The sequence below is a fragment of the Protomyctophum parallelum genome (assembly GCF_964188405.1).
Source record: "Protomyctophum parallelum genome assembly, chromosome: 15".
Classification (NCBI taxonomy): domain Eukaryota; kingdom Metazoa; phylum Chordata; class Actinopteri; order Myctophiformes; family Myctophidae; genus Protomyctophum; species Protomyctophum parallelum.
This window is the reverse complement of record NC_139710.1, coordinates 43,813,817-43,828,615: the sequence shown is the minus strand read 5'-3', so window position 1 is coordinate 43,828,615 and position 14,799 is coordinate 43,813,817. Positions and strand designations below refer to the sequence as shown.

Sequence of the window (14,799 nt, the reverse complement as noted above, 5' to 3'; positions counted from 1 at the left end):
ACTTGAAGGAGAGCATATGCATGTGAGATGTGAGTTGCTAAATCATGGTGAATGCTTAATTAACATACAGATCGTTCATTCACTGTAGCAGCATAGCTCCAAATAGAATTAGTGGCTATCACATACAGTAGGTAAATAAGGTTGACAGTGGCTCAGGAGGTAGAGCGGCTGCTTGTGAATCGGAAGGTCCCCACTACACTACATAGCCCCCGGGTGTCCTTGAAGGTCCCCACTACACTACATAGCCCCCGGGTGTCCTTGAAGGTCCCCACTACACTACATAGCCCCCGGGTGTCCTTGAAGGTCCCCACTACACTACATAGCCCCCGGGTGTCCTTGAAGGTCCCCACTACACTACATAGCCCCCGGGTGTCCTTGAAGGTCCCCACTACACTACATAGCCCCCGGGTGTCCTTGAAGGTCCCCACTACACTACATAGCCCCCGGGTGTCCTTGAGCAAGACACTGACTGAAGCCCCCTGCTCCTGAATAGCATGTCGGTGTCTTGCATGGTGTCCTCCACCGCCGGTGTGTGGGTGAATAGAACGCACAGTGTAAAGCACTTTGGATGAAGGTGATATATAAAATGCACCATTTACCCCAGGTAAAAGGAACCTTACGAGTCTCTAACTGTTGTGTAGATTGAGGTCCCAGAAATAAAATAAAAAGCTAAATAAAATGGTGGTCCATGGCTGAATGCACATCAAACTAGGGGCCCTTGAAATGAAAAGGGTTGAAAATCACTGCAATAGGGGAGTCTGTCGTGATGCAATGATGCCAATGACACTAATGATGACTCTCTATGACCAATCAGTAGTCTGCAGTGTTTCACATCACCTTTTGGTATCACTTCAGCTTGGAATCTGGTACCAGGTAACTTTTGTCCAATGGAAAACCAAAAAAAGGTAATAGTATAGTGTAGTGTATGGCTCTCTTGTCATCTAAAGATAAATGGATAGAGCCCACCCACCCCTTCAGATGCTATTCTTTGAGTCCCAACTAGTCGGTACGATCGAGGCAGGTGAGAAGACCCCCCACGGAGCTCAGCAGGGCTGTGCCATTTCTCTCCGGGTCCAACTTTTGGCAGGAGTGTTTGTTAAACAGGACCTCAGTCACCTGCTATCGAAGGGCCACAGATGCGCCTGTGATCCAATCTGCCAGCTAATAAAAAAAGTGAGAACGTAACGGGATAAATTCCAATAGGCAAGCTCAGCAGAAAATATGGCACAGGTTTGATACCTTGTGGTGGGTGCCACAAGCTGCTTTATTGAAAACGTGAGAAGAATTCTTAACCTGGCCCAAAAGAAGTAACTCTGCATTGTTCACATGTTCTGCGATTCAGAATTCATCTCCATGACCTAAATGTGGTCATGGAAATTGCAATTGAGCATAGAAAATGGAAAGGAATCGCTGATTTTACTGCCCCAGAATTGTTGCACTGCTTGCAGAACCTGGCAGTTATTCAAACTCATCCAAGATGCTGTAACTGTTTGATATTTAAATGGAACGAGGGGTCAGTTTGATTTGTAAATTGCATAAGCACTACATTGCTGGTTGCCAAATCATACTCATACTGTACAATTCATAGTTTTAATATGAAACAAATTAGAGCAAAATTACTTTTAATTCATGTTTTAATCACCATCAGACACACGTAGACTTAATACTTATTTAGTCATTTGTCTAGTCTCTATGGTGAATCTGACTTGACCAGCTATTTCATAAAATGAATGCATGGCTTCAATGGCAGCCAATAAATGAGTAGGCATTTTGTGGGTCTTTCATCACATTATTCCTCCCTGTAGAGTCAGGCCAATAGCTGCTGATTCAGTCCCTGTTTATAGTCAATGATGATGGCTTTCAAATGAGATTGCACCATAATGGATTGGGTATGAGTGTCAAAGACTGCAGAGAGTGATCTTATGTTGTGGCCTTGTATATCTGATAAGGGTGCTCGATCGCTTTGGCACGAGCTAGCTACTGCACATGAGTAAATGCACTGCTGTCCATACTACACCACAAGTAGTTCGCTATCTAATTCTATTAATACCTTTATGGGGGCATGTTATAGCTTTTCTGTGTTGCTTTAGAAGGAGACAAGATTTAAGCTGTGTAGGGGGTTGAACTTTTAAGTCTGGTCTCTTTCTGTGCTGTAAGATACCCCCACGACACACACACACACACACACACACACACACACACACACACACACGTACACACACAGTCAGGCACATAAAATCAAAGAAAGCTCTATAAACTGCGAGCAAGCAATAAATCGGGCCTGAGTTTAAAGCATGGTACTATATCAGGCCTGGGCCACGTATTAAAAGTCACTCACCTGCAGCAGTGAGGGCACTGGATCATCAGTCACTCAATGCAGGTACATGCTGATGAGTACTATGCATTATTAGCCATACAGAGGTACAGCGAATCATTCGAATGTGCAGGTAATATTAATACAATTAGGTTAATCGTAGTTATGAAAGCATAAAGACATTTGTTGAGGGATTCTGTTTCAGGCACCCATGGTGGCTATTATGAAAGTATACCTGGGATGGTTTTTTTTAGTGGTGCAACCACTCCAAAGAACAGCAATGTCCCTATGTCCATCCCTATGTCTGTATGTCCCTATGTGTAGGGTACCAACAGGGGGGCGCTGTTGCACCACTCACATCAGACAGGTCTTATTTTTTATTATTGCTTATATGCTACGATTTTGTAACCCATTTTTTTCACCCAGTGTCAATTGTCTAATGTAATCCTGGGCGCTATCAAACAGGCAAGTCCCCCCCCCCCCCCACACACACACACACACACACACACACACACACACATGCACACGCTTATGACATCAATGTATTCAGAGTTTAAATAATCTAACCGTTAAAACAGACTCCAGCTAATTCAAAAGTCAAATCTGTGGAAGAGAATACACAGATCACTAAATTGCCTCGTCTCTTCCACTAGATTACACCTCAGTTTGTCTGAGTGTGACCACTAACCAGTCCAGCAGGGCTAGAAAGCAATGCCAGAAATAAATAATCTCCATCTCTCTAGCCCCCCTGGGGGTTTACTGCATGTATCATAACCATGTGTGGACAATTCTATTATTTTATCATGTACACATTTCCACATTTATTTATTTTTTTCTGGTGATCACTGGTTGCATACATTAATTCTTCGTTGTCCATTGGAACAAATAATGAAGCGTACTAATGGCAGATAATCTGTTCACTGATGCACACTGCCTATAAAACATGAAGCAAATTGATCATTGTAATTCTACAGTAAGTCTTTCTTTTGGTATTCGGTGCATGATAAACAGTAGTAGACGTACAGTACACAAACACACACAATCAAGCTTGCTAACACAGATGGACACGCGCGTGCGCACGCACACACCCAACACAAATGGCACACGTAGAAGAGCCATGCCTATTGCCTACCTATACAAGAACCAATAGACAACACATATACATGCATGCACATGTATGTCTGTGAAAAGTTGACATGTGAATGTCCCCAATCATAGCATCATAGCAAAAACAAATTGTCTTTATAACAATGACAAAACAGCACTCAATCATTGTCGTCCTAGTGCAATCTGTCATCATTCATTTCATTGCAATATCTTAAGGGGAGTTGCGGACACCATCCAAGAATGCAAGGTATATAAAGTCTTTAGAGATACTGATGAATATGAACACAATGTCGATCAGTCTGATGCCAGAAGCACTGATCGCCATGAAATTCGTGTATGTGCAATTGATCGGGATAGAAAAAAATGAGAGCTAGCGGGGTGCAACCAGCACCCCTGACTTATTCAGTGATTGTACTCTCTCTTGGCCTGCACCCCCATCAGTGCTGGTGTGCACTCTTTATTCACTTCTTATCGATCCACATATAGCTTTCCACAGAACAGAGGAGCGAACATTTTGTGTGGGGAGAAAGTTACAATGCAAGAAGTGAGGAATGAGCTAGAAGGCCATTTCTCCTGTTTCTAAAATGTTGTGTAATGTATTCACCTATTTAAAAACGTATGGGTTTTTTTGTGATCAGGGAGATCACAAAAAATAAATAATAATAAATAAATCTTTTGAGATATGTAAGGTGAACAGTTGAATTGCACCAAGGCATTTAGTAAGCTGATATTTTAGTACCGTTTGTTTTTAACACTCAACATCAGGGCTGGGTATGACGTGGGTGCACCCTCATATTTAAATTATACCCCCTCAGTAAAAATTGCCTTCCTCTGTAGCACTATAGCTCAAGGTACCCCTCATAATTTTAGATACACCGTTAGCTCTGGACCTGGCCTTGATTAGATTTGCATATCCTTAAAAGTTACTTCACCACATTTCTTCATTTGCATATAAACCATCTAATAGCAAGACATAATAATGAATTATCAATGATATGTAACCAGCCTAATTGCCATCACAATGATAGCAGAAAACGAATTATGCTAATGAGATCAGCTTATACATTATTTGTATAGTCATTTTCAATGCTCTTGAAACTCATACTGTAAGTGCCTTTCCAAAGTAAATTTTTTCCTCCATGTGATTCCTTTGAGATAGGAGGAGGAGATATGTGGGAATTTTGAAAGCTCTATATTCTCTGAGGACATTAAAAGGAGTAATTAGACTTGATAAGGCATACAGTTGTGAGCGGAAACACACTGTCACCATCATTCATACAACACAGTAGGGAAATATCAAATTAGAATCAAAATGCAGGAACACTGCTTACAAGCGCTAATCCTGCCTAATCCAATTTAGTCCAGTCATCCTCTGGTCTACGATCAGAAAGACGTGCTCAAATCAATTTTAAGACATATTATAATTACCAGTGGAAATAGTACTGTATATATTTACACATTTTCATTGTGTTACTGACAGATCAAACCAAGCTACTGTATTGTGACACCCACTCATTACGTATAGTGAAGGCCTAGATTCCAGATTCAAGAGATTTATTTGTCATGCTCATGTGTGTGAAATGTAATGTTGTTGTGGAAAGCTGCAACGCTGAATGAGCTTACAATATACGATATATGTACGTAGAGGCTTCAGTAATGAATGATCTGTCTGTTGTGTGCTTACAGATTAATGATTACCTGGGGCACCTCTGATAGCCTAAAGGAAAAAGCTCTTTTTGTAGTGTCGCTGTAGTGACTTTCTAAAAAGACTAAATAGAGCTCTCTAAACAACAACACACTGAACATATTGTGGGGGAATTAGATTTCCCAGTATTCCCTGGGGCGCAAGAAGTATGTGTAATCGTCTTTTATTTAGATATTTGAATATGGGAATGTGTTGGGGGATTGTGTTTTATGGATCTATATGTATAATGTTATGCCATGGTGTTAATTTGGTAATCTATTGACATGTATTTTTGTGTGACTATGACTGTCAGAAGTGTTTATTTTGACCACCTCCTCTCCATTTTCTCCGTGGTTGTTAGGTTAGGTGTTGTTGCAAGCTGTTGCTGCAAATAAAAGTTTTTATTCGTAAAAGCTGTTGTCATGGCTACTTCTTCATGAGAGCAAGGCATGGGTGATTAAAATACTTAATAGCAGGAAGCGGTTGAAGACGGCAAAACAGATCTCAGGATATTTCAGCTTTCAATTTATGCTTCGAAATATGCAAATTGCACAATGTAATTAGTAGAAAATAATGGAAAATCATGATGTTATGTATCACAATTTTACAGTCGTGTAAGAGGCAACAAAGTCTTATGCACACCTGTATGCTCTGAGGCGGGTGCGTAGGCAGGGCTCAATGTATTCAGAAAAATGCACATAAAGTGCACAAAGACCTTTCTGAATACCTTTCTGAATACTTTCTGAATACAATCGTGTAAGACAAATTAGTGCCACCGTTTTTGGTCAGCTGTTGCACCTCACCCTTTTCTCCTCACCAAGTCACCATTGCAGAGACCACTACAACCCAACTTCCCATCCATCACACTCGCAGGTGCACAATAAAATTACTGACATCATCATACCATTTACCAAAGACGATCGTACTGATAAGCCCTATGACCAACAAAGACATTCAGAAATGTATATTTAAAAACAAAACAAAAAACATCTTTCTACACTAAAACTCCATTAGCAATAATCATGATTATATAATTAATATATTATATTAGCGCTCATTATTATATTATAATATTAAACAAGATCATCTGTATTTTTAGAGCAGCCCTAATCCCTACACCATAGGAAAGTTCCTTTGGCCGTCTCGAGCCAGAAAAAAGGGAGATTTATTTCTATCTTATGAACAGCTACAGTACATCATTAGAACATTGGAAGTTAATTAGAAGCGATGGCGAAACCAGAGTAGATGATTTGTGGATCATAGTGCAATAGCACTGTGTTTAAATCTAAAGCTTGTTGGGTTGCTGAAATTCAAAATAGGATAAAGGTCAGTCTCTCATGTGTGTATGGGGCAACCCCAGGCAGTACATCTCTCATTCATCCATTGGGAAGCCCCGGTTGCACACTGGTAATGTATAACAGCAGAGGTTGAGTCTGGTATACTGGTAATGTATAACAGCAGAGGTTGAGTCTGGTATACTGGTAATGTATAACAGCAGAGGTTGAGTCTGGTATACTGGTAATGTATAACAGCAGAGGTTGAGTCTTAACTCTTGCCTTAAGAGTTGTAGAGATGTTGTCCACACTGTATTCAAAAATACTAATTGGACTTTCATAGGCCATGCACATTCTGAAAATGAGTGTGGTTTTATTTAACCATACTAGAGAGAACGAGGCAATAGTAATGCAGGAAAGATAATAAATGGCCTGTGCTGTTGCTACTGAACTACCCTAACATGCATGAACCAAAGAGATATTCCATTCCCTCTGGTGGAGATTTTTATACAAAGTGCCTCAAAGTGCATTTATTATTTCATTTCTGCATGAATTGCCCCAGTCCAAAAGAAATTCCTAACGTTGTCAGTTAATAGCTTGCTACAATAGATATAGGTATATATGTGACTTGGAAGAGGTGGAATTGGTAGTGCCACATAAAACAAATATATATTAGAGGTTTAAAAGACAGATCAGTCATACATAAGTTAAAATAATGAATTAATATCAAATTAGAATTCAATCCCACACGGTTAAGAGCATAATTCTACTAGACTGGTGCTGGGCTATTCGGGCTATTCTGTGTTTCATTGCTATGACACCTGAATTTCCCTTGGGGTCAATAAACGGCTGTCTACTCTAAAGTATCTATCCATCCATCTACAGTATATACCAGCAAGCTGTAACATGCTGGGCATTAGTAAAGGAACAAAATTGTTTAGATGACTGCTTATTAAAAACAAATTAGCTCTCATTGCAGGAAATGTGTCACATCAAAAGCCTTTGAGCATAATGCTTTTGAGGTAGGTGGAAATGTACTCGGGGAGCCGGACCAGGGGCCGGATCTTCTGTATGAAAGAGACAGCTATGATCAGAATGTTCATGTGTGGTGGTGACCCATGTTCACGTGGAATAAAGCCAAAACATGCCGAAACGCAATAAGGAGGCTTTTGCTGCCCCTGCACTCTGTCATTAAGTGTGCAGACTGAAGAATCAAACTAGAAAACGTGTCCCTGGGAGTCGGAGCACACTGAAGAATGGACGGATCCATTTTGATCGTTTGACTAATGTGTACCAATTTGCGTGATCTTTGGACAAAAGTTGTAGGAGCATGACACATATAGGCTGTGGCCTGACGCCATGTGTTCGAGTCCCGTTCATGACGACCTTTGCTGCATGTCTCTCCCCTTCTCTCCCTCGCTCTTTCCTGTCCAGCTTCAATAAAGGCAGAAAAGCAACAAAAAACTCAATCTTTAAAAAAAACAGCCTCCTAGTGGCACTATAATAATTATGGCAATGTTAAAGGGGTGGCATTTGTTCCTCAACTTCCTCAAACGAAGTTTCACAGCAATCAGACGCTGCATTCATGATTTGCAGCATTTTGTTCAAACGGGCCACTCTTGCAAACTTTAGATGTTAATCTTAGTCAATCAGGATGGAATAGGCTATACAATATCAAACAGATCCATCTTGATCATAGAGATCATGTTGTACCGATTCCCATGAAAAAATATGTAGAACTGTCAAAAAATGTGTTTTGCAAAAATCGGCTTCCCGGTTGCGAGGTTCTGCTCTCGCACCCAGGGAGTGTACAGTGAAACTGTGCACGCACACCAGCTAATCTCCGGCAGTGAAACTTTCACTGCCCAACGGTGCCGGAGATTAGCTGGTCGCATGCATGCACGCACGCGCACACACACACACACACACACACACACACACACACACACACACAGTGCAAATCATAGTCGACAACATTAAACAATGCTAAAATAGCAGTAGTGATGATAAACCAGTTTTGATAAACAAATCCTGTATATTCACACTGCAGGTGTACAGACAATAATGTCCAATTCCCGGCGGGCATGCCATGCAGTACACAAATGATAATGCTGTTGTGAATATAAGAGATCAGAGTATTCATGGCTGGGTGATTAAGCATCCAAACAGATGGACACATGGAGACAGGCTTATCACCTAGGACCACACATGCATATCAGTAGCTCTCAGCTGGCCAGCCGGGGCCTGAGATGACCACCACTGCCAAATGAAAACACCACAGGCCCTGGTAATGTGGCCAGCCTGGCCTGTTCATTTCACTGATGAAACAGATTAGTTTGAGTTTCTCAGTTTAGGAGAAAAAATTATAGATTGCCTTATCGCACCAGGACCAACGGTGGGTAATTAAATGTTCCACAGGATGAAAATACGTTTGGCAATACAATTTTTGATTGTTATTGCTAAACAACTATTTTAAATTGATTGCTTTGAATAAACAAGACTCAATATCTTTTGTATGTGCTAATTTGAAATTATCTCAATTAACACTGGCAAATGAGTACTTTGATGAAATAAACCTAGCCCAAAACAGCTGGCAGCGCAAATGTAAGCACACTAACAAGTTGAAAACAGGTCAGCTTCATCTGTCATCAATGTAAATTATAAATGCCAGAAAGTTGTTTAATTGGGAGAATATGGTTTACTTAATGTTTCCATTGTTGCAGGCTTTATATTTGACGGTGGAACTTGTTGTTGTTATTCTTGTGCTTATTCTTGTCACTTTAATATCTCAAATATAAATGTACAAGGTATACATCTGAAAACATTAAAGGAATGCGTAAATGGCTTGTGATGCCATATAAAGCTTGCAGTCTCAGCCATATACAATAATAAATTCTGTAATCTGACCTTCTCTCTGATATGCACCATGCATTCAGCACCATGGACAGTGCAAGAATCAGAGTGTAGGAGAGAGAGAGAGAGGTTCTTGTATTCTGCAGGGATTTTTCAGAAATTCTATTTTGTCTGTTTCAACTCATCATTGAGGCCAGTCTTCTTGCTGTTGTCATGACTGTTTCAGTTGAAACACATTAAACAAAGTAAGGGCCGTCTGTCTTGACTCATCCCTTGTGACTCATCCCTGCATTGCACTGATCCGGATGGACGGAGGCAGAGAGAGACACGCTACAGGGTTAAAAGAAAATACTCCTTGTTTTATATTTACACAGAAAACATTTCCCTGGTCAGTAAAAATGACTGATTCACATCAACTTGATTGTGTCCTCATTTTCATCTTCCTTCAACTCAAGCTCAAGTAACACTGTTTTGCACTGTGATTTGAGCAGGGTGATGTCTATTAGTTTGTCGTACAGTTAAACACACTTTTTCATCATAGTCAAGTTCATGAAATGGAATGAAGAACAATCACAAGCCTTGGCAATCAGTACTCTCCTCTGGGAGAAGTGGCACAGCAGGGACTAAGCAAAGCAAAATGTATGTTTTCCTGAACGAGGCATGAATTTCACCTGACCAAAGCACACAGGGGCCGTGTCCACTGATGCATTTTTCACTCGCTGAAAATGCCAACGCGCTCGCCCTCACACCATATTGCCCGTGTCCAGACATGGCAGATTATAAATAATCTATTTGTCCGGGCTATATTTTAAGTCCCATTCCAAAACAGTTCAACTCACCTATTCATTCAGCATGTGGCTTCTATTCATCACACAATCTCAATGTGGTTTACAAAAATGTGTGCTAAACCAGCGTTAAGATCAGACTCAGCCATTACACTAATGGACATGCATCCTAATTAATGTGATTCTCATTTGCGATTGCATTGTGTGTTAATTATCTAAATTACTTAGTCTCATCCACAGAGTCTAATTAATACCCATCTGAAGCTTCAGTGAACTTAACCTATTCCAATAGATAAAGATGTGCTGTCACTGTTTTGCTGTAGTGTGGTTGGCTAACCTGTCTGAGGTTAGTTAATTGCAGAGGCCAGGCAACTACTTATTTGATACACATCATACTAAAGTAGGGGGTAACCACAAACCAATCTGTAGAGTTCCACTGCCTGCCACCCTTGGTGCCTGACAGAAAAGGCCAGAACCCGCCACATTCTCAAAGACACACTTACAGAAATAGCTTGAGAAGTGTGCTCTTACCTGAGAGTAAAGATCTCCACAGGAGAGTAGGCTGACACGGTGATGAAGGCAGAGACTGTGTCCCTCTGTCTCATGGGTGTAGCAGGCACCATGACCATGAAGTTGCTATCCAGCCGGTACTCGGCTAGTGGGGGAGGATCAGGGTTCAGATACAGCCTCACGCTGCCGATCCGCCTCAGCGGAGTGGTGGTGGCGGTACCAAACAGGCTTTCCTGGCCCGAGCGGATGTAGCTGTCTCTCCTGACCTCCTCCGAGTGGCACTCGCCGGCTTCTGTGGACTGCAACATGTAGTAGAGCTCCACTGGGGTTCCCTCAGACACCTCTGGAATCCTCTGGCGCCCAGGCATGACGCTAGGCGGACTGAACCAGCTCGCCAGTGGCTCCAGCTCAGCCACGCAAATTCCCAGCTCGCCTCTGAGCTGGCAGCTGCCACGCACCTCCTGGGTTTCGTGAAAGGCGAACATACGCACACACGGCAGCTTGTCAATGGCACTGTAGTCGTCCCAGTCTCTGCCTGCAACGTAGAATAGCACATGTACCTTGGGCTTGGCTAGGTGGATCTTTTTGTTGATGATGAACGTCTGCACCTTCCAGTTGAATGTGAACATGGAGGATGTGGGGAATGTCCCCGGGTTCTGCAAGAGCTCCAGAGGGACGGGCTGCTCCACAGACAGAGGCCCATAGCTGGCGTTGACGGAGGGCAAGTTGCGGGCCTGGTAGATGAAGAAGGGTTCGGTCCGTGACAGCAGACTAGAGTTCCTCATGAATTCCTGGTTGGCCTCCTTCAGGAAGAATGCAGAGTCTGCGTTGAACACCTGGTAGTTGACAGGCAGGTATGTGGGGATGGAGGCATATCTCTGCAAGCCCTCTAAGATCCGACAGTCGGCTACTAGAAGACATAAGAAAAGAGCCAGAGTCAAGACAAGCACACAATGGGCACACAGGCAGCAAGCCTCCTCTGCCAATAAACCTTTATGTGAAGTATCAAGTCTTTTCAGTAAAACTAGCAGGGCTGCAGTGGATACAGAACGGACGTAACTTCAGGTTACTTCAGTAACCTCAGTTGTGACTCGAAGAAGAGAGTCATTTCCCCAAATGACTCTCTTCGAGAGAGGAACTTAATGCAACAAAAATCATTTCATCTTACTGTAGAGTATCTCACTCACATGACATATATTTAGTACAACTTTTGTCACACTAAGTTGTTTGTATACTGGTATGCGGTCAGGCTTAGGCTCGGCTCAGGGAAGAGGACGCCCCTGCCATGCATAGTCCCCCATGGCACCGTTGGAGGTGCGACAAAGAAAGCAGGAAGACCATCCTTCTGTATGAAATAATTAATCCCTTTGTAATCTCTCTGACAATCTTAAATTAAATGATGTATGTCGTATGCACAGTACATTGTAAATGCGTACATCTAACAAATACTCCAGACTATGGTTATGCTATAAAGAGAAGATTAGCGAATGCAAAATACAAGTTACTGTATTACTGTGTGATAAGTGATTATGTTTTGGAATGTTTCAACTTGTTGTTTTTTTTCCTGTTTATTTCACCTGTGCCTGAACATATTTTGGAGAATTCATTAGATTAAGAAAATTACCTGATGTCAGGCTGACCTACTTTCAAGAGTAATGCATATCAATAAGACTCCAAAAGAGGTTAAAGTCACTTCATACAGCTAATAGATGCATTGATAGCTGATGAAAAACATATTTGCAGTTGAGTTGTCAGGTCAGGCAATCATAGCAGGATGTGAACAAAACTGCTTTGGTTGTCAATTCAAAAGCAACAATCATAATTAAGCAATTAGGACAAACTTTCCTAAAGTGATTACAAACGTTCTCCTGTGGTGCAATCAGGGTCTGTTCTTGGGAGGGGGCGGTTAGTCCCTTTTGTATCACCTATGGCCCCATGGGCCAAGAAATTGCACTACACACATATAAAAGGTTTTAATCACATAGAGAGCGAGCTTTGACCTTCTCTTCAAGAGCAATCTGCTGTGTGATTACACTCCCTCTGCACGCTCCCATCCTCACGCTGCCAGAGGATTTCAATCCTTAGCTGGGCCTTGTAAATCAATGTCCTGACAATTTACAAATCAGCAGGGGATTTGTAATTCATGGCGCCCCACTTGACCTCGCTGTTTTTCCACTGAGGCAGCTAGGGGTACAGCCGGCGGGCGGGCAGACAGACTCCAACATCTGAAGGGCATCACTGTTTAGGTGGCCTTGTTGGACCAATCAGCACAATAGTCCGTACGTAACCACATGATCCCTTGCGTCATGATAGGAGAACATTCAGCAGAAAGTATATATTATGGTTTAAGTTATTGGCAGTGCCAGGCAGGCCTGCCACTGAAATCAAAGTGGCCTTGCAGTTTAGACTTTTTCCTTGGTACCAGCTGTGTGATACTGGCCCCATTTGTTTAAGGAAATCAACACATAATTTACAACAGAATTTACTTAAATACCATCAGTGACAATGAAAACTATAATAATTTAAGGGGAAACAATTTCCTTTATACAGTATCCGTATGTTTATTGACCCAAAGATTGGCTATTCACTATGTGCGCAAAGGAAAACTATTCTAGACTTAATCTAATACTACAAGGTTGGGTGGTTTAGTTTAATTTCTACAAGGCCACACAAGACATTTGAGAAAATGTAGGAGGGGGCTGAAAAACAGTCCAAGACCTATTGAATGAGTCTGTTCTTAATAACAATTACAAGCATGGGTAAGACTTCTGAATAAGAACACACTTTGCAGCATTGTATGTTTGTGAACAGTTTGGTGATTCTCAATAATACGACGCCTGTGATTCTCAATAATACGACGCCTGTTTTGAGAAAGACAAAAGATTTTAAAGAAAACCATTTGATGAATTTAAAAAGGTGTTTCAGCTGTGTGTGTTTTGTAGAAATGAAATCACAAAAGAAAATCACAAAAGAAAATCACAAAAGAAAATCACAAAAGAAAATCTGAGCATCCATTGTTATTTCTTGATGAATGGAGGAAATGGAAGCGTAATTGGAAAAACTACGATAACATCTTAGTGCAGGGGTATTCAACTAGATTTCTGAAAGTCGGGGCTGCAAGACAACTAAAACAAAGCTAATTATGTTCTCCATCTCATCCATTAGCTTTTACTCTAAATGTCATGATGAATGTCATGATGCCCAGCCTAACTCATGAAACAGAAAGCCTGTAGCCTTTCATTCATTCAAACACTTCACCATGTGAGCCTTCCCACGAAGACGCTTCCGTGCCATGGACACATTGAAATACCTAAAATTAATAAGTAAATTCTTATCAATATGAAGCAGTATGAAGTCACCATGATGGTCTCATATGACCTATAGCACATAACATTGGACATAAAGGTATACTATTGGACAGCATGATGTCTTGGGACATTTATGGATAATGTTCCAGGGCCACAAGAAAACTCTCCAGGGGCCGAATTTGGCCTGCGGGCCACCAGTTGAATATCACTAGTGTTTCAGGTGCGAAACATCACTATACATCATGTATTTTAAGTTATTGCTCATGGATAATCAGAGACTAGGACAAACTTGTTAATTTGGCCACACAATGTCTGCCTGTATCCCATATGAGTGTTGTATTTCACAGTGTGTAGTGTAGTAGTGACTACACTACACACTGTGAAATACAACACTCCCTTTCGGTTATCTTCAATCCTTCTTTGTGCAAATGTTTATGGCGTGGCTCTGAGGCTGCCAGCTAGAAGAGGGTCTGTCTGTGAGTCAGTCTGTCAGGGGGGAAATCTCACAAACCACTCGACCATCAGCGCCAAATGTTTTGTGCATTTATATAGCACCTTTATCCAAAGTGCTTTACAAGCAGCAGTTGGGATTTCAGTGTCTACTAGCTACTGTAACTGAATGACAGTTTGACACTAGTCTCGCGTAGCCAGGCAACTATTCCACAATCTCCGAATTCTATTTAGAGTCTGGAACTACACCTTCCGAAACTCGAGTAAGGAAGCTGGCATTTCCATTGACGAAAATATATTTGAAAATATCTTTACATTTTTTATTTATTTTTTCATTCCTACTAAGCAGCAAGCTATATACACTATAGTATGCTTAGATGATTTCTATATATATCTCATAAATTTGCGCGATTGTAAAGAGGTGGAAGTGGGGAGGAGGCTTCACTTCGGCTTTATTGCTTACTCATGATCAGAGCTTCCATGCTCCAGACTGCATGACTGAAGCATTTGAAAA

The 14,799-nt window shown here is 41.5% G+C and overlaps 1 protein-coding gene across 1 annotated transcript in view; it reads right to left on the bottom strand.

Annotated features, from left to right (window-relative positions):
- The window catches only part of LOC310872060 (transmembrane protein 132C), a 198,609-nt gene that overhangs the window by 145,923 nt on the left and 37,887 nt on the right, over positions 1-14,799 (bottom strand). The window contains exon 2 of the mRNA XM_083783755.1: positions 10,549-11,437. Coding sequence (XP_083639881.1) covers positions 10,549-11,437 — 889 coding nt within the window. The remainder of the gene's footprint in view (positions 1-10,548; positions 11,438-14,799) is intronic.